At 46.6% G+C, this 26,901-nt stretch overlaps 1 protein-coding gene across 1 annotated transcript in view; it reads left to right on the top strand.

Annotated features, from left to right (window-relative positions):
• Nucleotides 1-66: 66 nt before the first annotated feature.
• Nucleotides 67-26,901, top strand: part of LOC130682394 (nuclear envelope pore membrane protein POM 121-like) — a gene marked incomplete at its 5' end in the record, with an annotated part of 57,211 nt that continues 30,376 nt past the window's right edge. Inside the window, 7 exons of the mRNA XM_057496758.1 lie at nucleotides 67-299; nucleotides 619-759; nucleotides 2,398-2,478; nucleotides 4,022-4,193; nucleotides 7,210-7,298; nucleotides 7,917-7,987; nucleotides 11,848-12,153. Coding sequence (XP_057352741.1) covers nucleotides 67-299; nucleotides 619-759; nucleotides 2,398-2,478; nucleotides 4,022-4,193; nucleotides 7,210-7,298; nucleotides 7,917-7,987; nucleotides 11,848-12,153 — 1,093 coding nt within the window. The remainder of the gene's footprint in view (nucleotides 300-618; nucleotides 760-2,397; nucleotides 2,479-4,021; nucleotides 4,194-7,209; nucleotides 7,299-7,916; nucleotides 7,988-11,847; nucleotides 12,154-26,901) is intronic.

Raw genomic sequence — 26,901 nt, 5'->3', positions numbered from 1 at the left:
CTGAACCCACATGGTTCTTAAGGAATTTAAACTTTCTGTCATTCTTCTAAGCTGCTTTGATTCCATAATGTGTCTCCCATTCTCCACAGGGTCTGTAGGACTTCACCACACCACTTTGGCATAACACGTCCAAGACGATACCCAGTCCAGCAGGGCCGGTATTCCTGTGTGCTTCCCACGCTGTGCCGGAATGGCGGTCACAGGAAGCGTGTGCTGTCTCGCGGTCATTCCAGAGTGGTGTGCAGGCCTTCGACAGTGAGGATCGCTCCTCCCGGGAGCAACCTGGCTCGTTTTCCAATGTAAGCATTGCTGGAGGAAAAGACTCCCAGTGTGTCCTCTTTATTCTCCTGCAGTTGTTCATCTGAGAGAATAACTAACTCAAAGGAAAGGAAGAAGCTCCTTATGTGAGGGAGAAATCTCAAGTTCCAGTTATTGAGCAGTTTTTTATTTTCTGGGTTTTTCCCAAGACTATAGCTTAACAGCTAAGGGTCATTTGTGTGAGTGTATAAATTACCCTTTTGCTTGTTGGATAGCTTCTGATTTCCAGCGCCTGAAGTTCATGCTATGTAGCATGATGATCAGAATATCTTAATGCTAGAATCCTGTTTTCTGTTACAGAGCAGTGCAGATCCCTAAGGCCCCAGACTCGTGGTCAAAGGAGGCTGTTCTGCTGGCCCTCGAATGTTGGAAGAGGAAGAAAAGGACAGTGGAGGAGGAGGAAGACCAAACATCTGCTGCTGGTCAGGAGGAGAAAAGAAGGTAACATGCCCTGCAGAGTACTCAACGTGCCTCCCACACGGGCTCCTGGGATTTGTTGAGAGAGAGATCACTCCCCAAAAGAATCAGAGGTCACCTCCTGTGTGTGAATGGCAGGTCCCCTTCTTTGGCTTTCATGGAAAAGCTTGGTAACAAGAGCTTTAATGCTATGCCTTTCATTAGGCACAGGTTACATACATTTTGTAATATACCTTTTCCATAAGTACTAGAGAAAAGCCAACAGTTACTGGCCACATCAGCTTCATACTTTTGATATAAATGTGTTAAATTTTATTTTGAGAGAATGCTGAAAGTCTTCCCCTTGTGGTGGTCAGTTATTTGGGTGACCATCAGCTTAGGTGTCATGTTTGTGCTGAAGGAAATACTTAGCAAAGAACAGTGAAGACTGGAGTATGGTAGCTTTATGAGAAATGAGAATAAAACCAGTTTCATTATTTGGTTTTTGAAAATGTAACGAAAATAGAGGAAGCAGTCTGTTTCCTCGATGGAAAGAGAGGAAGTTGATGGTGCTGAGTAAGCTGCAGAACTGCTTGTGGCTTTCCAAGGAGTCAGTTAAGAATTTTCTTGTAATTCAACCAATTCCAAGACCCACCATGTGCCAGAGCCTACTCCAGGTACTGTGGATAGAGCAGTGAGCTAGACAAAGGTCTCCTGGGACTTGGGTAATCAATGAAACAGGGTAATTATAGATTGTAAGTATATAAAGATTTTTAAGAAGCAGTGCTATAAAAGGGCCATGAGAAAGGGGGAGCTCTGTATATAAGGTGGTCAAGGAAACATGCTCTGAGGAGACAGTGGGCCGTACATTTGAGAAATAGAACCATTGTCCTCATCAGTTACACCAGGTTAGCCATAACCTGCAGGTTCACAGCTGGCCATCTTTGATACTGTAGATGGCAACATTAGGTAAGGAAATACTAATAAATGCAAGTGTGTTCATTGGAAGATTGATTGGAAGTAACGTTGGAAGATCAGGTAATGAATACTAGGGATATGCTTTACAAGGGAGCAGTCTGAGCTCATGGCAGCCAACTAAGCAGGAGTGGCAGAGGGAGATGGTGTGTTGGAGGTCAGAGAGAAAATAACTATTCTTATGGTCAAAACAGGTTTCTCATGTTCTCCAGGTTGGTAATTTGTCTAGACCCCAGTGAGCCTATAACTGAGGGCTCTGTGTTGTCTTTCCCGTAATTGGAATAAGCAGTGATTATGTGCACCATGCGCAGGCCCTTATCTGTGACCTGTGAAGTTCTTCTCTTCCAGACTGAACTAAGTGAGAACACTGGGGGATGTGTGTAGGTGGGTGGCTAAAGTGTTTTTTTGTCTTTAGTTTACAGATGGTAGGATATTAAATTTGTGATTGCAGTGCTTTGGTGAGAAGTTAGCAAATAATCAGTACACCTGAATAGTTCAAAAGGTCTTGATGCATTTTTATACTTTTCTTATTAGATTAGGACAGTCCTAGAATAAATTGACCTTCCTGAATCTTTGAGATCTGAGGCAACCTTTTCTTGTCTAGCATGAACCTATGTTCTGTAGAAAGAGTTACGATCCCAGGAATATGAGAGTATGCTTTAAAGGAGAGGTCGTATCATCTAACTGAGGGTTTGTGATTTGTCACAGGTGCCATGACAGCAGTGGGAGTGGCCATTCAGCTTTGAAGCCCGAGGTGGCCAATGGAGTCCCTGCTGCTTTTGTGCCTGAGTAAGTGAGAATCCATCTGGGTGGGGTTTCCTGTTTGGGAAAGTGTCATTATCAGACTTATTGACCTGTAAGTTTTCCTCTTTGAAGTCAGAGAGGAACATTTTGAGTAACTTGCCACAATAACTATTTTGTCTAATTCCTTTTACTATTTTTCTTTAATATGCATAAGCTATGCTAAGGCTAAGAGGGTTTGTAGATACACTGAATAACCAAGTATGTAACAAAAAGATCACAAGGTTTGTGCAATGGATAGAATGCAGCAGTACGAAATTTAAGAAAAATGTGAGATTTCTGCCTTTTAGCTTAATTATATTTGAGGAAGAATTGGCTGGGAGGGAAAAAGGCTGGAAATGTGTGTGAAAAGGCTTGGGGTAAGTTACGTTTTTAAATTGAGTCAGCACTATGATATGGCTGCTAAAAAAGCTTAACATGCTCCTCCTCTGGGCTGATAGCAGAACAAAGACCAGGAGGAGGCAGGTCAGTGGTGGTCCTGAATGCCTTAGTCCTGCTGTCCGCGGAGTGCTGCTGGTTGGCTGTGCTGCCCTGCAAGAGGAGGCAGACACAAACCGAAATTCACTGCGAGAGAGTGAAGCAACTCAAGATGTCACGGGGTGGTGGTGGGTGAGGGGGTTCTAAAGGTACACAAGCACTAGCCCAGAGGAGAAAAACCTCAGGGGTGTAAAGAAATGAGGGAGGGAAGGATAATGGCCTGCAAAAATCTGAAGGACTATCACATGAAAGGAGGACAATTGGCTTGACTTGGCTCCAGATGGGATCCATAGGTGAAGTAAGTGAAAGAGAAAGTATGTTTGCATCTAGTGCAGGGATAAACTGCTCTGTGGTTGACATTCATCAGCCAGGAGACAGTGAGCTGTCTGTGCTGTCACAAAGGTTGGATGACTATTTCACAGGAAAGATGTTTAGGGAATTTCTGTTTCAGTTTGAATCTTAGAAAAAGTGGTTGGTTCCTCCTAATCGTTTTTGAACACCTTTATTGAGGTATAATTGACATAAATAAACTGTGCCTCTTTGAAGTGTACCATTTGTTCAACTTTGACATGTATCCTTATCAGAATTATTGTCCTATAAATTTTCCTCTTTGAAATCAGAGAGGAACATTTTGAGTAACTTGCCACAATAACTATTTTGTCTAAATTTCACACCCACAAAACCAGCACCACAGTCAAGATAATGAACATCACCATCACTGCCAGAAGTTTCCCCATGCCCCGTGGTGAAGCCTTAAAATCTCCCTCTCATTCTGTCCCTGTTGCCAGGCATCCATTGGTCCCCATTCTGTCACTACAGATTTGTGTGCGTTTCCTAGAGTATATATAAGTAGAATCATACATTTAATTTTTTAAATACTGAGCTTTCCCTTTCTGACTTTGTGAGACATGTTTAGATGAATTAACAGTAAAATTAACAACATTATCCTTTTCCATTGCGTTAGAACGATTTTGTGATGGTGGATGAAGCCTTAAAACAATGTTGGTGCCTTTCAGTAGCACATCTGTGTTTTCCCCTTTTATTTCCCTGTTAGGCCTGGGCCTCTGAAGAGAGACCTCAGTTCCCAGAGCTCAGATGGTGAACTGCATAAGAGACCCTGCTCCTCTGCTGTGAGCTGCTCGAAGGGCACGTGCGCATGTGGCATCCGTATGTCCAGCCGCAATGCCATTACCAGTTCCTACACTTCTACTGGAGGCATCTCTCAGGTACACGCACCTGGTGGTGTGGCAGAATTGGGTTCTTTGCATTTATTAGTTGATTGTGCAGTGTTTTCTAGCCACCTTCTGTCAGATGCTGAGGTCACCTCTAAGCTAACAGCAGTTACCAACCCTTGAATGATCGCTATGGACCAGTGGAACAAACTAGAAAGCCCAGAATGCCTATGTGGAAACCTGATACAAGACAGAGCCATTATTATAGATAAATAGACAGAGGATGAGTAATTCAAAAAACGGTACTAATTTGATTAAAAAGGTAGATTGAGTCTGAATTGCATTGGGTCATAAATTCATCCTCTAGGCACTGGGAATTTAATGAAAGTTTAAAAAATAAGTGGTTATAATTATTTTTAGAAAGGATGTGTAGACTGGAGAACAGAACAAGTTTTGCTACCAGAATGACTTGAGTTCAAATCTTGGCTTTGGCACTTAGTAGCTATAGACTCTTAGGCAGGTAAATGACTTAAACTCTCTTTTTCTCATCTCTAATGGATTGTTATAAAGATTGAAGGTAATGTTTGAAAAGCACCCATTACAGTGCTTGTCAGTAAGCAGGCACCCAATATATAGGAGCTGGAAAAAAAGTAACACATGCGTGAAGGAGGTTTTTGAGAGGAGAAAGAATTTGACATAAGTTTTCATCCATACAGGAGGCTCTTAGAGTAATATAAATGGCACATTAATGATAAATGACAAATACAGGAGATGAAGGCCCCGGGCAAGCAGTTATGGCAATGCAGAGCATAATAGTATGAAGCTTTACCTGGATCTATTCTGCACTAGGCCCTCTGCTGAGCACTGTACACACATTTCCTCAATCAGTGATCACAACAGACCTGACATACATAGTCATTGCCCCTTCTTACAATTTTATGTCAAATGTCATACATACACAAAAGGAAAGAAAAATATCATAATGATCCTCCATGTGGCTCCAGCAGTTAACAGTGTTTTGTCAGTCTTGATCCATCAACAACTACCCAAATTGGTTTTCCTCTTGTGTTTTAAAGTACAAACACGTTGTTTCACCTGTAGGTACTTCAGTGTATTTTAAAAACTTTTTGAACATTAATAACCACAATGCCTCTATTCCTCTGAGTAATAATAACTTAATGTTAGTTATTATCGCCCCAATTTGCCCTTCTTACCCTCCCTGTCTTATTACAGTTACTTTGAATCAGGGACCAAAAATCAACTCATTGTGTTTGGTTCACATGTTTCTTAGACTCTTTTTTTTTGAGCATTAAAGGTATTCAATTAATATGTGTAACAAAAAATCTGAAGGTAAGGTTGTACACTTATGGAAATAATGATTTTGACCTACTTCATAAGATAGTTGTGAGGCAGTACATGTAAAGTGTTCATGCGTCTACACTGTGCATAGTAAGCATTCAAGAAGTGCCGCCAAAGTAAGTACCGAAATTTACATTTCAGGGGACTTAATTCACACTCAGAGCTTCAGACTTAGCATTATACAAGGTTGTATCTGATGGCCTAACAAGCAGACATGCTAAAAATAATCAACTTTTTAACAGGCCTGGGCGGAGCGATGATGCTCAGAGCTGGGCGCCAGGGGCGGGGCGCCGGGACGGTGGGGGTGGGTGGGGCGAGGGACGCGCCCTCCGCCGCCCGTCGGTCCCCCGGGGGCTGGGCTCGCGTTCCCACGGCCCGCCACGCAGGCGCGCGGGAAGCCACCCCCGCGTCACGGGCAGCTGCGGGGTCGACCGCGGGAGGCTCGCGTGCACCGGGGCTTCCGCCTCCCCGGGCGCGCTGCTCAGACCGGCCGGCCCGGCGAGCTCCCCGCGGTGGCAGAACCCCTCTGCGGACCTGGGGCGCGCCAGACACAGCCCCGGGGTGCGCGGGCCCCGCCAGGATGCCGCCTATCCCGGGTGCCTGGCCCTGGCTCCCAGCGCCTCGGCCCGCCCGAGGAGCAGCAGGTGGCAGGTCGCCGGCCTCACAGCGCGGCCTCCCCGGGCGCTCCGGGCCCGCGCGGCGGGCGCCCCCTGGCGGCCTCCAGCTGTCAGGCTTCCCTCGCGGTCTGTCCCCGGGGCTGCTGCCGCCGCCGCCACCGCAGGCGCGGAGCACGTGGGCTGGGGCGGCGGCCGCGCGCGCCCTCCCCCGCAGCGGGGACGTCAGGCCTCTCTTAGACTCAATCAACGGTACTACTACTACGCGTTTTCTTACTTTTGAAAAGTCTGAGTCATTATGTTCTATAGAATTTACTACATTCTGGATTTTGTTTTCGTCATGGTGCCATTTTGACAAGTACTCTATCCCTATTTTCCCTGTAAATGGGCAGTTGGCTCCTGAGGTTTGATGAGTTTCAAGTTCAGTGATTTGGGCAGAGGTGCTGCTGTGCTCTTCTGATCGCATCACATCGGGAGCACGTGCTGTGTGGTTGCCTCCCACTGGGCTCAGGTGTCAGTCTGATCCTTCACTTTATTGTTCCTATGAGCTTTTCACCTGCTGATTTTAGCGGCCATTTTTCGCCTTTGTCTATGTCCATTGTGGCAAAATGGTGATGTTCCAATTCTGTCCTTCCCTCTGCATTGCATTTGTTAACTGAAGGTCTGTGTAATTCTAGATAGAAGAACAAACCCTATCTACTGGAGTGGCAGGATAATAAGCCGGCACTGATGCCTAGTTAACTCCAAAGGTGACCAGTATGATTCTTGCTGTGTTATCTTTATGAACTGATGATATTTTATAAACATTTCATGATCCTCAGTATCTTGATGATATTTTATAAACATTTAATGATCCCCAGAAAGAGTGTAGCTGCTCTTTCTGATGCAACTTTTCCAGCTTTGGCCAATGACAACCCTTTCAAACACTGGCATTTGACTCACTTTTCAGAAGCCCCACTTCACAAAGAAATGATTTTTTAGTCACTTGAAAAGGAGGCTTTATATACAGTGATGGATTAGAGCCACAGAATTATGTTGAAGGTCAGATCCTATGTTATTCCCAAGGGTCAGTCACGTGACTTGTGTTTGGCTTTTAGCTCTGGAAGAGGCGTCCCAGTGCCTCACCCTTCTCCAGCCCAGCCTCCTCCTGCTCACAGACACCAGAGTGTCCAGAAAAGAAGATGAGGTAATCGGTGATTTGCTGTGTGGATTAATGAGAGGGTGGGAAAGGAGGGAAATTTACTTGGCTCTTAGGCTTTCTGAGACTCTGATTTGGAGAATCAAAATGGTTCACATCTAAAGGGCAGAGACGGTGCCGCCCTGAATCGCTCTTGTCTCTTGCAGTCGTCACACAGTGTGACCACACCGGCCTCTGCTTCCCCTCATGCTGCAGCGTGAGGGGCTGGGGCATAAGGGGAAGGGCTTGCATGGGACAGAGTGAACAGAGTGACTGATGGGGGTGCGCAGCAGGCTTCACATTCTAGACCCCAGCTGACCCCCTAGGTGCCTGACTAGAATGCTGCTTTCTTAGAGACAGAGGTGTGACTAGGACTCTCAGAAACTTGGCAGGTTGTATGTAAGGTTCTGAAGATTGTTTTCTGCTTGTTTTAAGACAAAGGTGTCTATGGCTTCTGTGAACTGCCTCCCTTCATTTCTTTAGGAATTTTCTTTGCTTCTTTTTGTTGTCTTGACACACTGAGATCTTAGTCATGGTTGTTCTAGACTTTGGTCAGTTGGTAGTTAGGAGGGTGTAAGAAGTTATCCAGTGCTTTTCTAAACTTAATTGTGCCTCTTCCTCCTACAGAGAAGAGGACGGTCCTCAGGGATCTGGCTCTTCCGCTCCGCCGGTAAACAAGGAGTCCCAGGGAGAACAGAGTAAGTTGATGAACGCGTGGCATGTGTTGGTGGTATTGTATGGAGGGCGCATAGACCACAACCCACTGGAAACACATACTGAGCCTTGATTTGTGTGGGGCTTGGTAGTTACAGAGAGAGATGTTCCTGTCCTTCGGGGTTTATGGTCTGGTAAGGGAGAAAGGTTGCCCAGACTCATATAGCATAACCCAGGCCACCTGGGGGGTTTGGGGTAAGGTAAGCCTAGGTGGGGGAATCCGAGCAGACCAGGCAATTTCTGTCCAGTAAGCAACCATGTGCACGCATTTAGAGCAATGATCATTTCACGTCGTCTTGACTGTTAGAAATAATCTTGCCAACACCATCCAAGCACCCAAACCATAGAAGATAGAATCTCAGAGACACCTAGTGAAAGTTCAGTATTAAAAACTAGGCTGGATAGACAAACCTCTCCATTTCTGGAAGAGAGCAGGAAGAAAGTAAGTCTGATACTTTATTTGCAGATACAACCACATGTAGGGAGAAAGTGTGGGTGACTTCAGAGAGAGGAGTGCCCTGAAAGGTTGGGAAGAGTTGAAGTTATGCACTTAGGAAGTGCAGGTGACCTCAGAGAGAGGAGTGCAGCACCGTGAAAGGCTGAAAAGAGGGAGTTTAAAGTTAAAAGGTTCCACAATTAGAAAGTGCTGGTGACCTCACATAGGAGCACAGTGAAAGTTTGGGGGCTCCCTCTTTTAAGGATTTTTCAGGAATGTGACAGAGGGCTAGGGTGTGGGCTTGTTAAGTGGTCTCAAGTATCTTTGATGAGACATTAAGTTACTCATCAGTCCTCTAAGTAATTCTGCAAAATTAGCTTATCAAGACTGCCTTTCCTCGAAAGTGGGCAGAGTTATTTGTTTGCTAAAGAGTATGTTAAGAATCTTTCTTGTGAAACCTGCTAGTTTTTTTTAAAATACAATTTTGGCTTTAAGGTGGGATCTCCCTGTCTTTACTTTGCTGTTTATAGGTGGGCCTTTTAGCAGGCTAGAGTAAATCATACAGTGGTCTAATGGACACAATGAAGACATGGGCTGTGCTCAGACACTTTTATCTGGGGAATATTCAAACCTTCAAGGCCAAGTTTCTCTTGACCTTTTGAGCTTTAACTGATTAACTCACTAACTCTGAATCTTTTCTGGATTTCTGGATTTAACTGGTTAACCGAGTCCTTTCTAGGGGGCTTTGCTGACCCTGTACTCTTTCCACCCGACTCATATGTATTTCCCTGCCTAACAGCCACGCCCATGGCCCGTTCGCCCCTGCAGACACCTGGCCTTCTGGGCTCTCTTGGCTCTTCACAGTCAGGGCCGCTCCCCGGCCCCTCCCCAGACTCCAGATCCACAGCCTCTTTCTTGGGGCTGACCCCTGCCTCTCCCGCAAAACAAGCCAGTGACGCCACCAAGTCACTTCCAGCCTCTCAGGCTGAGACATCTGCCAAACCCCAGGCCCCGCCTGCCCCGGGCCCCACCCTGAAGCCCAGTGTTCTCTTTGGAACGCTGGGCAGACCACCTGCTAACCTTTCTGCCTCGGCAGTTCCTGCTGTGTCTTCAGCACATCCCATGTTCAAGCCCGTCTTTGTGGCTCCATCTAAAAGTGGGAAGGAGGGTCCTGTGCCATCCAGCCATTCCCAAGTCACAACGGAGGCATCTTCCAGCTCTGTGAACACCCCGACTACCAGCAGACTGCCCCTCCCTTTCAGTCCTGTTTTTAGCAGCACAGGGCTACCTACATCTTTGCCCTTGTCAACTCCTTCCTCCTTCAGTCAGACAACTACTTCAGGCACTAGCACGAATGCCCCTCTGTTCCCTTGCCGGGCCAGTGTCAGCGCCCCCTCCGCAGCGGCTTGGGGGACCACCACAGGCACAGCCGCAGACTCCGCCCAGAAGCCTGTCTTTGGCTCTGGTGTGAGCGATGTGACCAACACTGTGAGCAGCATGACCAGCCCCACTGCTTCCACTGCCCAGCCTGTCCTCTTTGGGTCCCCCCTTGCCTCTGCTGCCAGTTCTGCCCAGCCATGGGCTCCATACTCCAGTTTGGCAGGCTCTGGCCACGCCTGCTCCAACAACAGCCATCACCTTCAGCCAGTCCCTGCCCGGCGCCATCCAGACAGCTGCTAGCAGCAGCACAGCCAGTTTCGGTGACTTCAGTGGCACCCTCACGACCTCCGCCCCCATCGCCCCGAGCCAGCCTGCACTGACATTTAGCAGACGTACCACCCCAGTCTTCAACATTCCCTTTAGTTCCGGCACCAGGCCCCCCATCCCATCCTATCCCGGAGTCACCCCACAGCACACGTTCGGAGCCACTGACAGACAGCAGTTGTGGACTGCCAGCCAGCACTGGCCCCCAGCTTCGGCAGCTCCTTTCCTTTCGGAAGCCCAGCCAGCCTTTGGCAGCACTGTGTGGTCAGGTTTTCGTGGGTTGAAACCCGCAGCCCCTCTTTTTGGCACCATCTCCAGCAGCCAGACAGCCTTTGGCAGCACCACAGCTGTTTCCTCAAATTTTTTTATTTTGTGGTATCATTAATCTACAATTACTTGAGGAACATTATGTTTACTAGACTCCCCCCTTCACCAAGTCCCCCCCCACATACCCCATTAGTCACTGTTCATCAGCGTAGTAAGATGCTGCAAAATCACTACTTGTCTACTATGTGTTGCACAGCACTCCCCATGCCCCCCCGACATTATACATGTTAATCATAAGGCCCCCTTTCTTCTTCCACCCCCTTCTCCCTCCCTTTCCACCTATCTTCCCCAGTCCCTTTCTATTTGGTAACTGTTGTCCTTTCTTGGGTTCTGTGATTCTGCTGCTGTTTTGTTCCTTCTGGTTTTCCTTTGTTCTTATACTCCCGAGATGAGTGAAATCATTTGGTACTTGTCTTTCTCCACCTGGCTTATTTCACTGACCATAATACCCTGTAGCTCTATCCATGTTGTTGCACATGGTAGGATTTGTTTTCTTCTTATGGCTGAATAATATTCCATTGTGTATATGCACCACATCTTCTTTATCCATTCATCTACTGATGGACACTTAGGTTGCTTCCATTTCTTGGCTATTGTAAATAGTGCTGCGATAAACATAGGGGTGCATCTGTCTTTTTAAAATTGGGCTGCTGCATTCTTAGGGTAAATTCCTAGAGGTGGTATTCCTGGGTCAAATGGTATTTCTATTTTGAATTTTTTGAGGAACCTCCATACTGCTTTCCACAGTGATTGAAATAAATCACATTCCCACCAGCAGGGGAGGAGGGTTCCCCTTTCTCCGAATCCTCGCCAGCATGTGTTGTTGTTTGTCTTTTGGATGGTGGCAATCCTTACTGGTGTGAGGTGATATCTCATTGTGGTTTTAATTTGCATTTCTCTGATGACTAGCGATGTGGAGCATCTTTTCACGTGTCTGTTGGCCATCTGAATTTCTTATTTGGAGAACTGTCTGTTCAGCTCCTCTGCCCATTTTTTAATTGGATTATTTGCTTTTTGTTTGTTGAGGTGTGTGAGCTCTTTATACATTGTTGATGTCAACCCTTTATTAGATCTGTCATTTATGAATATATTCTCCCATTCTATAGGATGCCTTTTTGTTCTATTGATGGTGTCTTTCCCTGTACAGAAGCTTTTCAGCTTGATATAGTCCTATTTGTTCATTTTTGCTTTCGTTTCCCTTGCTGGGGGAGATACGTTCATGAAGAAGTCACTCATGTTCATGTCCAAGAGATTTTTGCTTATGTTTATTCTAAGAGTTTTATGGCTTCATGGCTTACATGCAGGTCTTTGATCCATATCAAATATACTTTTGTGTATAGGGTTAGACAATGATCCTCATTTCCTCCTCTTTTGCAGCCACCACCTCGGACTTTGGAGCTACGACCCAGACCAACAGCAGCGGTGGCAGCACAACCTCATCACACGTCACATCTGGGGTGTCAGCAGGCCCCGCTGCCAGTGGGGACTTTGGGATGAGCATGTCAGCCCCCCACAGCAGCTCCACCACTAGTGCATTCAACTTTGTGGCAGGACGGAGTGGGAGAACTGGTGGCACGGCCCATTTCTGGGGATGCCTGAGTGAGAACTCCCTTGGTGCTGGCCAGAGCACACTGTTTGCCATCTACGTGGCCAGCACACCTCAGAACACGTCTGTGCTTGCAGGTGAGATGTGGAATGGGCTCAGTCTGCAGAGCCAAGTGCTGTTTTAAGTGCCAACATAGTCTACACTCCTGGAGCCCTACGCTGTGGTGAAGAGACAGATGTTATCTGTAAACAGCGTCAGGTAGCAGTGTAACTCATGACAGGAGGAGCTATTAGGTAGGCAGTGGGAGCCTTTCTGAGACAATAGGAAACTGAGGCCATGGCTGTAGTTCCAGAGTTGGGAGCAGGGACAACGGCTGGGGGTGAGGGCATTCCAGGCACAGGAGCAAAGGCCCGAAGTCAGAGATGAGCTTATGTTTTCATGAGCAGAGAAGAACCAGGTGTGGCTAGAGGTTTAAAAAGGAAAGTGGGATAAAATGACGTTAAGAGACAGGCAGTAAGGAAGATCATTCAAGGCCTTTTAAAATGTTTTTTATTTTTTGGTCTTAATCTGCAATTAGATGAATAACATTATGTTTATTAGGCTTCCCCCTTCAACAAGTCCCCCCCACGAACCCTATTATAGTCACTGTCCATAAGTGTAGTAAGATGCTGTAGAATCACCCCTTGTCTTCTCTGTGTTGCCCAGCCCTCACTTTGCCCCCCGACCACATTGTATATGCAATTTATAATGCCCCCTTTCTTTTTTTTCCCCTTATCCCTCCCTTCTAACCCATCCTGCTCAGTCCCTTTCCCTTTAGTCCATTTCAATAGGTAGTCCATTCTTGGGTTCTATGATGCTGCTGCTCTTTTGTTCCTCCAGTTTTTCTTTGTTCCTATACTCCAGAGATGAGTGAAATCACTTGGTGCTTGTCTTTCTCTGTCTGGCTTCACTGAGCATCATATCCTCCAGCTCCATACCTATTGTTGAAAGTGGTAGGATCTGTTTTCTTCTCTTGGCTGAATAATACTCCATTGTGTACATGTACCACATCTTCTTTATTCATTCATCTACTGATGAACATTCAGGTTGCTCCCATTTCTTGGCGATTGTAAATAGTGCTCAGAAAAACATAGGGGTGATTCTGTTCTTTTCAAAATGGACTGCTGTATTCTCAGGGTAAATTCCTACGAGCGGTATTCCAGGGTCAAACGGTATTTCTGTTCTGAGCTTTTTGAGAAACCTCCATATTGCTTTCCACAATGCTTGAACGAATTTACATTCCCACCAACAGTGTAGGAGGGTTCCCCTCTCTCCACAACCTTGCCAACATTGGTTGTGGTTTGTCTTTTGGATGGTGGCGATCCTTACTGGTGTGAGGTGATATATCACTGTGGTTTTAATTTTCATTTCTCTGATGACAAGTGATGTGGTACATCTTTTCATGTGTCTATTGGCCACCTGAATTTCTTCTTTGGAGAACTCCCTGTTCAGCTCCCCTTCCCACATTTTTATTGGAATATTTGCACTTTGTTTGTTAAGGTGTGTTAGCTCTTGATATATTTTGGATGTCAACCCTTTATTGGATCTGTCATTTATGAATGTATTCTCCCACGCTATAGGATGCCCCTTTCTTCTGTTGATGGTGGCCTTACCTGTACAGAAGCTCTTAAGTTTGACATAGTCCCATTTGTTCATTTTTCCTTTCTTTCCCTGGAGAGATATATTCACGAAGAAGTCGCTCTTGTTTATGTCCAAGATATTTTCGCCTGTCTTTCTCTAAGAGGTTTATGGTTTCTTGGCTTACATTCGCGCATTTGATCAGTTTTGAATATACTTTTGTGTATGGGGTTAGACAATGATCCATGTTTTCTCCTTTTTGCAGCCATCACCTCCAGCTTTGGAGCTGTGACCCAACACACCAGCTGTGGGACCAGTACATCCGGGTTTGGCAACACCATCTCAGCGCCCTTCACATCTATGGTGTCAGCAGGCCCCACTGGCAGTGGGGGCTTTGGGACAGGCATGCCTGCCCCCCACAGCAGCCCTACCACCGGGGCACTTGGCGTTGGGTCAGTGCAGAGTGGGAGAACTGGTCCCAAGAACTCCTTTTGGGGAGCCTTAAAACCGAGCTCCCTGGGTGCAGCTGGCCAGAGCACACCAACTGCTTTCCCTGTGGCCAGCACGCCTCAGAACACTCCTGGGTTTGCAGGTGAGTTTTGGAATGGGTTCGGTCTGCAGTGCCAGGCGCTGTCTTGAGTGCTGACACAGTCTCCGCTTTCGGAGCCGTATGCTGTGGTGAAGATTTAGACGTTATCACAAAAGTTATCTGTGAACAGCTTCAGGTAGCAGTGTAACTCATCACCGGAGGAGTTATTTAGGAATTCAGCGGCAGCCTTTCTGGGACAATAGCAAACTGAGTCCATGGCTGCAGTTCCAGATTTGGGAGCAGGGGCAGCGGTGGGCGGTGAGGACTTTACAGCCACAGGAGCAAAGACCCAAAGGCAGAGATGAGCTTATATTTTCGTGAGCAGAGAAGAGCCAGGTGGGGCTAGAGGGTATAAAGGAATGTGGGATAAACTGACATGAAGAGAGAGACAGAAAGGAAGATCTTTCACGGCCTTTTAAAGTGATTTTTTTTCTTGGTATCTATCTACAGTTACCTTAAGAACATTATATTTATTTGACTTTCCTCTTCACCAAGTACCCCGCACAAACCCCATTAGGGTCACTGTCCTTCAGCTTAGTAACATGCTGTAGAATCACTGCTTGTCTTCTGTGTGTAGCCCAGTCATCCCCGTTCCGCCCCACATTATACATGCTAATCATAATGCCCCCTTTCTTTTTCCCTGCCCTTATCCCTCCCTTCCCACCCATCCTCCTCAGTCCCTTTGTCTTTGGTATCTGTTAGTCCATTCTTGGGTTCTGTGATTCTGCTGCTGTTTTGTTCCTTCAGTTTTTCCTTTGCTCTTATACTCCCGAGATGAATGAAATCATTTGGTACTTGTCTTTCTCCGCCTCGTGTATTTCACTGAGCATAATCCCCCCACGCTCCAACCATGTTGTTGCAAATGGTAGGATTCATTTTCTTCTTATGGCTGAATTATATTCCATTTGCATACATTCATCTACTGTTGGACACGTAGGTTGTTTCCATTTCTTGGCTGTTGTAAGTAGTGCTGCGATAAACATAGGGGTACATGTGTCTTTTTCAAAATTAGGCTGCTGTATTCTCAGGGTAAATTCCTAGGAGCGCTATTCCTGGGTCAAATGGTATTTCTGTTTTGAGCTTTTTGAGGAACCTCCACATTGCTTTCCACAATGTTTGAACGAATTTACATTCCCACCAACAGTGTAGGAGGGTTCCCCTCTCTCCACAACCTTGCCAACATTTGTTGTGGTTTGTCTTTTCGATGGTGGCGATCCTTACTGGTGTGAGGTGATATCTCACTGTGGTTTTAATTTTCATTTCTCTGATGACAAGTGGTGTGGTGCATCTTTTCATGTATCTGTTGGCCACCTGAATTTCTTCTTTGGAGAACTCCCTGTTCAGCTCCCCTGCTCACATTTTTATTGGAATATTTGCACTTTATTTGTTGAGGTGTGTTAGCTCTTGATATATTTTGGATGTCAACCCTTTATTGGATCTGTCATTTATGAATATATTCTCCCATGCTGTAGGATGCCCTTTTCTTCTGTTGATGGTGCCCTTACCTGTACAGAAGCTCTTAAGCTTGACATAGTCCTATTTGTTCATTTTTCCTTTCTTTCCCTGGAGAGATATGTTCACGAAGAAGTCGCTCTTGTTTATGTCCAAGATATTTTCGCCTGTCTTTCTCTAAGAGGTTTATGGTTTCTTGGCTTACATTCGGGGGTTCGATCAGTTTTGAATATACTTTTGTGTATGGGGTTAGACAATGATCCATGTTTGCTCCTTTTTTGCAGCCATCACCACCGGCTTTGGAGCTGTGACCCAGCACACCAGCTGTGGGACCAGTACATCCGGGTTTGGCAGCACCATCTCAGCGCCCTTCACATCTATGGTGTCAGCAGGCCCCACTGGCAGTGGCGGACTTGGGACAGGCGTGCCTGCCCCCCACAGCAGCCCTACCACCGGGGCACTTGGCTTTGGGTCAGGGCGGAGTGGGAGAACTGGTCCCAAGAACCCCTTTTGGGGAGCCTTAAAACCGAGCTCCCTGGGTGCAGCTGGCCAGAGCACACCAACTGCTTTCCATGTGGCCAGCACGCCTCAGAACACTCCTGGGTTTGCAGGTGAGTTTTGGAATGGGTTCGGTCTGCAGTGCCAGGCGCTGTCTTAAGTGCTGACACAGTCTCCGCTTTCGGAGCCGTATGCTTTGGTGAAGATTTAGACGTTATCACAAAAGTTATCTGTGAACAGATTCAGGTAGCAGTGTAACTCATAACCGTAGGAGCTATTTAGGTATTCAGCGACAGCCTTTCTGGGACAATAGCAAACTGAGGCCATGGCCGCAGTTCCAGGTTTGGGAGCAGGGGCAGCGGCGGGCGGTGAGGACTTTACAGGCACAGGAGCAAAGGCCCAAAGGCAGAGATGAGCTTATGTTTTCGTGAGCAGAGAAGAGCCAGGTGTGGCTAGAGGTTATAAAGGAAAGTGGGATAAACTGACATGAAGAGACAGGCAGAAAGGAAGATCATTCACAGCCTTTTAAAATGTTTTTTTTTCTTGGTATCTATCTACAATTACCTTAAGAACATTGTATTTATTTGGCTTCCCTCTTCACCAAGTACCCCGCACAAAACCCATTAGGGTCACTGTCCATCAGCTTAGTAACATGCTGTAGAATCACTGCTTGTCTTCTGTGTGTAGCCTAGCCATCCCCGTGCCGCCCCACATTATACATGCTAATCATAATGCCCCCTTTCTTTTTCCCTGCCCTTACCCACCCTTCCCACCTGTCTTCCTCAGTCCCTTTCTCTTTGGTGACTGGTAGTCCATTCTTGGGTTCTGTGATTCTGCTGCTGTTTTGTTCCTTCAGTTTTTCCTTTGCTCTTATACTCCCGAGATGAGTGAAATCATTTGGTACTTGTCTTTCTCCGCCTCGTTTATTTCACTGAGCATACCCCCCCTAGCTCCAACCATGTTGTTGCAAATGGTAGGATTCATTTTCTTCTTATGACTGAATTATATTCCATTTGCATACATTCATCTACTGTTGGACACGTAGGTTGTTTCCATTTCTTGGCTGTTGTAAGTAGTGCTGCGATAAACATAGGGGTACATGTGTCTTTTTCAAAATTAGGCTGCTGTATTCTCAGGGTAAATTCCTAGGAGCGCTATTCCTGGGTCAAATGGTATTTCTGTTTTGAGCTTTTTGAGGAACCTCCACATTGCTTTCCACAATGCTTGAACGAATTTACATTCCCACCAACAGTGTAGGAGGGTTCCCCTCTCTCCACAACCTTGCCAACATTTGTTGTGGTTTGTCTTTTCGATGGTGGCGATCCTTACTGGTGTGAGGTGATATCTCACTGTGGTTTTAATTTTCATTTCTCTGATGACAAGTGGTGTGGTGCATCTTTTCATGTATCTGTTGGCCACCTGAATTTCTTCTTTGGAGAACTCCCTGTTCAGCTCCCCTGCCCACATTTTTATTGGAATATTTGCACTGTGTTTGTTGAGGTGTGTTAGCTCTTGATATATTTTGGATGTCAACCCTTTATTGGATCTGTCATTTATGAATATATTCTCCCATGCTGTAGGATGCCCTTTTCTTCTGTTGATGGTGCCCTTACCTGTACAGAAGCTCTTAAGCTTGACATAGTCCCATTTGTTCATTTTTCTTTTCTTTCCCTGGAGAGATATGTTCACGAAGAAGTCGCTCTTGTTTATGTCCAAGATATTTTCGCCTGTCTTTCTCTAAGAGGTTTATGGTTTCTTGGCTTACATTCGGGGGTTCGATCAGTTTTGAATATACTTTTGTGTATGGGGTTAGACAATGATCCATGTTTGCTCCTTTTTTGCAGCCATCACCACCGGCTTTGGAGCTGTGACCCAGCCCACCAGCTGTGGGACCAGTACATCCGGGTTTGGCAGCACCATCTCAGCGCCCTTCACATCTATGGTGTCAGCAGGCCCCACTGGCAGTGGCGGACTTGGGACAGGCGTGCCTGCCCCCCACAGCAGCCCTACCACCGGGGCACTTGGCTTTGGGTCAGGGCGGAGTGGGAGAACTGGTCCCAAGAACCCCTTTTGGGGAGCCTTAAAACCGAGCTCCCTGGGTGCAGCTGGCCAGAGCACACCAACTGCTTTCCATGTGGCCAGCATGCCTCAGAACACTCCTGGGTTTGCAGGTGAGTTTTGGAATGGGTTCGGTCTGCAGTGCCAGGCGCTGTCTTAAGTGCTGACACAGTCTCCGCTTTCGGAGCCGTATGCTTTGGTGAAGATTTAGACGTTATCACAAAAGTTATCTGTGAACAGATTCAGGTAACAGTGTAACTCATAACCGGAGGAGCTATTTAGGTATTCAGCTGCAGCCTTTCTGGGACAATAGCAAACTGAGGCCATGGCCGCAGTTCCAGGTTTGGGAGCAGGGGCAGCGGCGGGCGGTGAGGACTTTACAGGCACAGGAGCAAAGGCCCAAAGGCAGAGATGAGCTTATGTTTTCGTGAGCAGAGAAGAGCCAGGTGTGGCTAGAGGTTATAAAGGAAAGTGGGATAAACTGACATGAAGAGACAGGCAGAAAGGAAGATCATTCACAGCCTTTTAAAATGTTTTTTTTTCTTGGTATCTATCTACAATTACCTTAAGAACATTGTATTTATTTGGCTTCCCTCTTCACCAAGTACCCCGCACAAAACCCATTAGGGTCACTGTCCATCAGCTTAGTAACATGCTGTAGAATCACTGCTTGTCTTCTGTGTGTAGCCTAGCCATCCCCGTGCCGCCCCACATTATACATGCTTATCATAATGCCCCCTTTCTTTTTCCCTGCCTTTACCCTCCCTTCCCTCCTGTCTTCCTCAGTCCCTTTCTCTTTGGTGACTGGTAGTCCATTCATGGGTTCTGTGATTCTGCTGCTGTTTTGTTCCTTCAGTTTTTCCTTTGCTCTTATACTCCCGAGATGAGTGAAATCATTTGGTACTTGTCTTTCTCCGCCTCGTTTATTTCACTGAGCATACCCCCCCTAGCTCCAACCATGTTGTTGCAAATGGTAGGATTCATTTTCTTCTTATGGCTGAATTATATTCCATTTGCATACATTCATCTACTGTTGGACACGTAGGTTGTTTCCATTTCTTGGCTGTTGTAAGTAGTGCTGCGATAAACATAGGGGTACATGTGTCTTTTTCAAAATTAGGCTGCTGTATTCTCAGGGTAAATTCCTAGGAGCGCTATTCCTGGGTCAAATGGTATTTCTGTTTTGAGCTTTTTGAGGAACCTCCACATTGCTTTCCACAATGCTTGAACGAATTTACATTCCCACCAACAGTGTAGGAGGGTTCCCCTCTCTCCACAACCTTGCCAACATTTGTTGTGGTTTGTCTTTTCGATGGTGGCGATCCTTACTGGTGTGAGGTGATATCTCACTGTGGTTTTAATTTTCATTTCTCTGATGACAAGTGGTGTGGTGCATCTTTTCATGTATCTGTTGGCCACCTGAATTTCTTCTTTGGAGAACTCCCTGTTCAGCTCCCCTGCCCACATTTTTATTGGAATATTTGCACTGTGTTTGTTGAGGTGTGTTAGCTCTTGATATATTTTGGATGTCAACCCTTTATTGGATCTGTCATTTATGAATATATTCTCCCATGCTGTAGGATGCCCTTTTCTTCTGTTGATGGTGCCCTTACCTGTACAGAAGCTCTTAAGCTTAACATAGTCCCATTTGTTCATTTTTCCTTTCTTTCCCTGAAGAGATATGTTCACGAAGAAGTCGCTCTTGTTTATGACCAAGATATTTTCGCCTGTCTTTCTCTAAGAGGTTTATGGTTTCTTGGCTTACATTCGGGGGTTCGATCAGTTTTGAACATACTTTTGTGTATGGGGTTAGACAATGATCCATGTTTGCTCCTTTTTTGCAGCCATCACCTCCGGCTTTGGAGCTGTGACTCAGCCCACCAGCTGTGGGACCAGTACATCCGGGTTTGGCAGCACCATCTCAGCGCCCTTCACATCTATGGTGTCAGCAGGCCCCACTGGCAGTGGCGGACTTGGGACAGGCGTGCCTGCCCCCCACAGCAGCCCTACCACCGGGGCACTTGGCTTTGGGTCAGGGCGGAGTGGGAGAACTGGTCCCAAGAACCCCTTTTGGGGAGCCTTAAAACCGAGCTCCCTGGGTGCAGCTGGCCAGAGCACACCAACTGCTTTCCATGTGGCCAGCATGCCTCAGAACACTCCTGGGTTTGGAGGTGAGTTTTGGAATGGGTTCGGTCTGCAGTGCCAGGCGCTGTCTTAAGTGCTGACACAGTCTCCGCTTTCGGAGCCGTATGCTTTGGTGAAGATTTAGACGTTATCACAAAAGTTATCTGTGAACAGATTCAGGTAACAGTGTAACTCATAACCGGAGGAGCTATTTAGGTATTCAGCTGCAGCCTTTCTGGGACAATAGCAAACTGAGGCCATGGCCGCAGTTCCAGGTTTGGAAGCAGGGGCAGCGGCGGGCTGTGAGGACTTTACAGGCACAGGAGCAAAGGCCCAAAGGCAGAGATGAGCTTATGTTTTCGTGAGCAGAGAAGAGCCTGGTGTGGCTAGAGGTTATAAAGGAAAGTGGGATAAACTGACATGAAGAGACAGGCAGAAAGGAAGATCATTCACAGCCTTTTAAAATGTTTTTTTTTCTTGGTATCTATCTACAATTACCTTAAGAACATTGTATTTATTTGGCTTCCCTCTTCACCAAGTACCCCGCACAAAACCCATTAGGGTCACTGTCCATCAGCTTAGTAACATGCTGTAGAATCACTGCTTGTCTTCTGTGTGTAGCCTAGCCATCCCCGTGCCGCCCCACATTATACATGCTTATCATAATGCCCCCTTTCTTTTTCCCTGCCTTTACCCTCCCTTCCCACCCGTCTTCCTCAGTCCCTTTCTCTTTGGTGACTGGTAGTCCATTCATGGGTTCTGTGATTCTGCTGCTGTTTTGTTCCTTCAGTTTTTCCTTTGCTCTTATACTCCCGAGATGAGTGAAATCATTTTTTACTTGTCTTTCTCCGCCTCGTTTATTTCACTGAGCATACCCCCCCTAGCTCCAACCATGTTGTTGCAAATGGTAGGATTCATTTTCTTCTTATGGCTGAATTATATTCCATTTGCATACTTTCATCTACTGTTGGACACGTAGGTTGTTTCCATTTCTTGGCTGTTGTAAGTAGTGGTGCGATAAACATAGGGGTACATGTGTCTTTTTCAAAATTAGGCTGCTGTATTCTCAGGGTAAATTCCTAGGAGCGCTATTCCTGGGTCAAATGGTATTTCTGTTTTGAGCTTTTTGAGGAACCTCCACATTGCTTTCCACAATGCTTGAACGAATTTACATTCCCACCAACAGTGTAGAAGGGTTCCCCTCTCTCCACAACCTTGCCAACATTTGTTGTGGTTTGTCTTTTCGATGGTGGCGATCCTTACTGGTGTGAGGTGATATCTCACTGTGGTTTTAATTTTCATTTCTCTGATGACAAGTGGTGTGGTGCATCTTTTCATGTATCTGTTGGCCACCTGAATTTCTTCTTTGGAGAACTCCCTGTTCAGCTCCCCTGCCCACATTTTTATTGGAATATTTGCACTGTGTTTGTTGAGGTGTGTTAGCTCTTGATATATTTTGGATGTCACCCCTTTATTGGATCTGTCATTTATGAATATATTCTCCCATGCTGTAGGATGCCCTTTTCTTCTGTTGATGGTGCCCTTACCTGTACAGAAGCTCTTAAGCTTAACATAGTCCCATTTGTTCATTTTTCCTTTCTTTCCCTGAAGAGATATGTTCACGAAGAAGTCGCTCTTGTTTATGACCAAGATATTTTCGCCTGTCTTTCTCTAAGAGGTTTATGGTTTCTTGGCTTACATTCGGGGGTTCGATCAGTTTTGAACATACTTTTGTGTATGGGGTTAGACAATGATCCATGTTTGCTCCTTTTTTGCAGCCATCACCTCCGGCTTTGGAGCTGTGACTCAGCCCACCAGCTGTGGGACCAGTACATCCGGGTTTGGCAGCACCATCTCAGCGCCCTTCACATCTATGGTGTCAGCAGGCCCCACTGGCAGTGGCGGACTTGGGACAGGCGTGCCTGCCCCCCACAGCAGCCCTACCACCGGGGCACTTGGCTTTGGGTCAGGGCGGAGTGGGAGAACTGGTCCCAAGAACCCCTTTTGGGGAGCCTTAAAACCGAGCTCCCTGGGTGCAGCTGGCCAGAGCACACCAACTGCTTTCCATGTGGCCAGCACGCCTCAGAACACTCCTGGGTTTGGAGGTGAGTTTTGGAATGGGTTCGGTCTGCAGTGCCAGGCGCTGTCTTAAGTGCTGACACAGTCTCCGCTTTCGGAGCCGTATGCTTTGGTGAAGATTTAGACGTTATCACCAAAGTTATCTGTGAACAGCTTCAGGTAGCAGTGTAACTCATCACCGGAGGAGCTATTTAGGTATTCAGCGGCATCCTTTCTGGGACAATAGCAAACTGAGGCCATGGCCGCAGTTCCAGGTTTGGGAGCAGGGGCAGCGGCGGGCGGTGAGGACTTTACAGGCACAGGAGCAAAGGCCCAAAGGCAGAGATGAGCTTATGTTTTCGTGAGCAGAGAAGAGCCAGGTGTGGCTAGAGGTTATAAAGGAAAGTGGGATAAACTGACATGAAGAGACAGGCAGAAAGGAAGATCATTCACAGCCTTTCAAAATGTTTTTTTTTCTTGGTATCTATCTACAATTACCTTAAGAGCATTGTATTTATTTGGCTTCCCTCTTCACCAAGTACCCCGCACAAACCCCGTTAGGGTCACTGTCCATCAGCTTAGTAACATGCTGTAGAATCACTGCTTGTCTTCTGTGTGTAGCCTAGCCATCCCCGTGCCGCCCCACATTATACATGCTAGTCATAATGCCCCCTTTCTTTTTCCCTGCCTTTACCCTCCCTTCCCACCCGTCTTCCTCAGTCCCTTTCTCTTTGGTGACTGGTAGTCCATTCTTGGGTTCTGTGATTCTGCTGCTGTTTTGTTCCTTCAGTTTTTCCTTTGCTCTTATACTCCCGAGATGAGTGAAATCATTTGGTACTTGTCTTTCTCCGCCTCGTTTATTTCACTGAGCATACCCCCCCTAGCTCCAACCATGTTGTTGCAAATGGTAGGATTCATTTTCTTCTTATGGCTGAATTATATTCCATTTGCATACATTCATCTACTGTTGGACACGTAGGTTGTTTCCATTTCTTGGCTGTTGTAGGTAGTGCTGCGATAAACATAGGGGTACATGTGTCTTTTTCAAAATTAGGCTGCTGTATTCTCAGGGTAAATTCCTAGGAGCGCTATTCCTGGGTCAAATGGTATTTCTGTTTTGAGCTTTTTGAGGAACCTCCATATTGCTTTCCACAATGCTTGAACGAATTTACATTCCCACCAACAGTGTAGGAGGGTTCCCCTCTCTCCACAACCTTGCCAACATTTGTTGTGGTTTGTCTTTTCGATGGTGGCGATCCTTACTGGTGTGAGGTGATATCTCACTGTGGTTTTAATTTTCATTTCTCTGATGACAAGTGGTGTGGTGCATCTTTTCATGTATCTGTTGGCCACCTGAATTTCTTCTTTGGAGAACTCCCTGTTCAGCTCCCCTGCCCACATTTTTATTGGAATATTTGCACTGTGTTTGTTGAGGTGTGTTAGCTCTTGATATATTTTGGATGTCAACCCTTTATTGGATCTGTCATTTATGAATATATTCTCCCATGCTGTAGGATGCCCTTTTCTTCTGTTGATGGTGCCCTTACCTGTACAGAAGCTCTTAAGCTTAACATAGTCCCATTTGTTCATTTTTCCTTTCTTTCCCTGAAGAGATATGTTCACGAAGAAGTCGCTCTTGTTTATGACCAAGATATTTTCGCCTGTCTTTCTCTAAGAGGTTTATGGTTTCTTGGCTTACATTCGGGGGTTCGATCAGTTTTGAACATACTTTTGTGTATGGGGTTAGACAATGATCCATGTTTGCTCCTTTTTTGCAGCCATCACCTCCGGCTTTGGAGCTGTGACTCAGCCCACCAGCTGTGGGACCAGTACATCCGGGTTTGGCAGCACCATCTCAGCGCCCTTCACATCTATGGTGTCAGCAGGCCCCACTGGCAGTGGCGGACTTGGGACAGGCGTGCCTGCCCCCCACAGCAGCCCTACCACCGGGGCACTTGGCTTTGGGTCAGGGCGGAGTGGGAGAACTGGTCCCAAGAACCCCTTTTGGGGAGCCTTAAAACCGAGCTCCCTGGGTGCAGCTGGCCAGAGCACACCAACTGCTTTCCATGTGGCCAGCATGCCTCAGAACACTCCTGGGTTTGGAGGTGAGTTTTGGAATGGGTTCGGTCTGCAGTGCCAGGCGCTGTCTTAAGTGCTGACACAGTCTCCGCTTTCGGAGCCGTATGCTTTGGTGAAGATTTAGACGTTATCACAAAAGTTATCTGTGAACAGATTCAGGTAACAGTGTAACTCATAACCGGAGGAGCTATTTAGGTATTCAGCTGCAGCCTTTCTGGGACAATAGCAAACTGAGGCCATGGCCGCAGTTCCAGGTTTGGAAGCAGGGGCAGCGGCGGGCTGTGAGGACTTTACAGGCACAGGAGCAAAGGCCCAAAGGCAGAGATGAGCTTATGTTTTCGTGAGCAGAGAAGAGCCTGGTGTGGCTAGAGGTTATAAAGGAAAGTGGGATAAACTGACATGAAGAGACAGGCAGAAAGGAAGATCATTCACAGCCTTTTAAAATGTTTTTTTTTCTTGGTATCTATCTACAATTACCTTAAGAACATTGTATTTATTTGGCTTCCCTCTTCACCAAGTACCCCGCACAAAACCCATTAGGGTCACTGTCCATCAGCTTAGTAACATGCTGTAGAATCACTGCTTGTCTTCTGTGTGTAGCCTAGCCATCCCCGTGCCGCCCCACATTATACATGCTTATCATAATGCCCCCTTTCTTTTTCCCTGCCTTTACCCTCCCTTCCCACCCGTCTTCCTCAGTCCCTTTCTCTTTGGTGACTGGTAGTCCATTCATGGGTTCTGTGATTCTGCTGCTGTTTTGTTCCTTCAGTTTTTCCTTTGCTCTTATACTCCCGAGATGAGTGAAATCATTTTTTACTTGTCTTTCTCCGCCTCGTTTATTTCACTGAGCATACCCCCCCTAGCTCCAACCATGTTGTTGCAAATGGTAGGATTCATTTTCTTCTTATGGCTGAATTATATTCCATTTGCATACTTTCATCTACTGTTGGACACGTAGGTTGTTTCCATTTCTTGGCTGTTGTAAGTAGTGGTGCGATAAACATAGGGGTACATGTGTCTTTTTCAAAATTAGGCTGCTGTATTCTCAGGGTAAATTCCTAGGAGCGCTATTCCTGGGTCAAATGGTATTTCTGTTTTGAGCTTTTTGAGGAACCTCCACATTGCTTTCCACAATGCTTGAACGAATTTACATTCCCACCAACAGTGTAGAAGGGTTCCCCTCTCTCCACAACCTTGCCAACATTTGTTGTGGTTTGTCTTTTCGATGGTGGCGATCCTTACTGGTGTGAGGTGATATCTCACTGTGGTTTTAATTTTCATTTCTCTGATGACAAGTGGTGTGGTGCATCTTTTCATGTATCTGTTGGCCACCTGAATTTCTTCTTTGGAGAACTCCCTGTTCAGCTCCCCTGCCCACATTTTTATTGGAATATTTGCACTGTGTTTGTTGAGGTGTGTTAGCTCTTGATATATTTTGGATGTCACCCCTTTATTGGATCTGTCATTTATGAATATATTCTCCCATGCTGTAGGATGCCCTTTTCTTCTGTTGATGGTGCCCTTACCTGTACAGAAGCTCTTAAGCTTAACATAGTCCCATTTGTTCATTTTTCCTTTCTTTCCCTGAAGAGATATGTTCACGAAGAAGTCGCTCTTGTTTATGACCAAGATATTTTCGCCTGTCTTTCTCTAAGAGGTTTATGGTTTCTTGGCTTACATTCGGGGGTTCGATCAGTTTTGAACATACTTTTGTGTATGGGGTTAGACAATGATCCATGTTTGCTCCTTTTTTGCAGCCATCACCTCCGGCTTTGGAGCTGTGACTCAGCCCACCAGCTGTGGGACCAGTACATCCGGGTTTGGCAGCACCATCTCAGCGCCCTTCACATCTATGGTGTCAGCAGGCCCCACTGGCAGTGGCGGACTTGGGACAGGCGTGCCTGCCCCCCACAGCAGCCCTACCACCGGGGCACTTGGCTTTGGGTCAGGGCGGAGTGGGAGAACTGGTCCCAAGAACCCCTTTTGGGGAGCCTTAAAACCGAGCTCCCTGGGTGCAGCTGGCCAGAGCACACCAACTGCTTTCCATGTGGCCAGCACGCCTCAGAACACTCCTGGGTTTGGAGGTGAGTTTTGGAATGGGTTCGGTCTGCAGTGCCAGGCGCTGTCTTAAGTGCTGACACAGTCTCCGCTTTCGGAGCCGTATGCTTTGGTGAAGATTTAGACGTTATCACCAAAGTTATCTGTGAACAGCTTCAGGTAGCAGTGTAACTCATCACCGGAGGAGCTATTTAGGTATTCAGCGGCATCCTTTCTGGGACAATAGCAAACTGAGGCCATGGCCGCAGTTCCAGGTTTGGGAGCAGGGGCAGCGGCGGGCGGTGAGGACTTTACAGGCACAGGAGCAAAGGCCCAAAGGCAGAGATGAGCTTATGTTTTCGTGAGCAGAGAA

The sequence above is a fragment of the Manis pentadactyla genome, unplaced genomic scaffold, assembly GCF_030020395.1.
Source record: "Manis pentadactyla isolate mManPen7 unplaced genomic scaffold, mManPen7.hap1 scaffold_419, whole genome shotgun sequence".
Taxonomy (NCBI): Eukaryota; Metazoa; Chordata; class Mammalia; order Pholidota; family Manidae; genus Manis; species Manis pentadactyla.
Note: the sequence above shows the minus strand (reverse complement) of the source record. Positions and strands in the feature narration are given on the sequence as shown.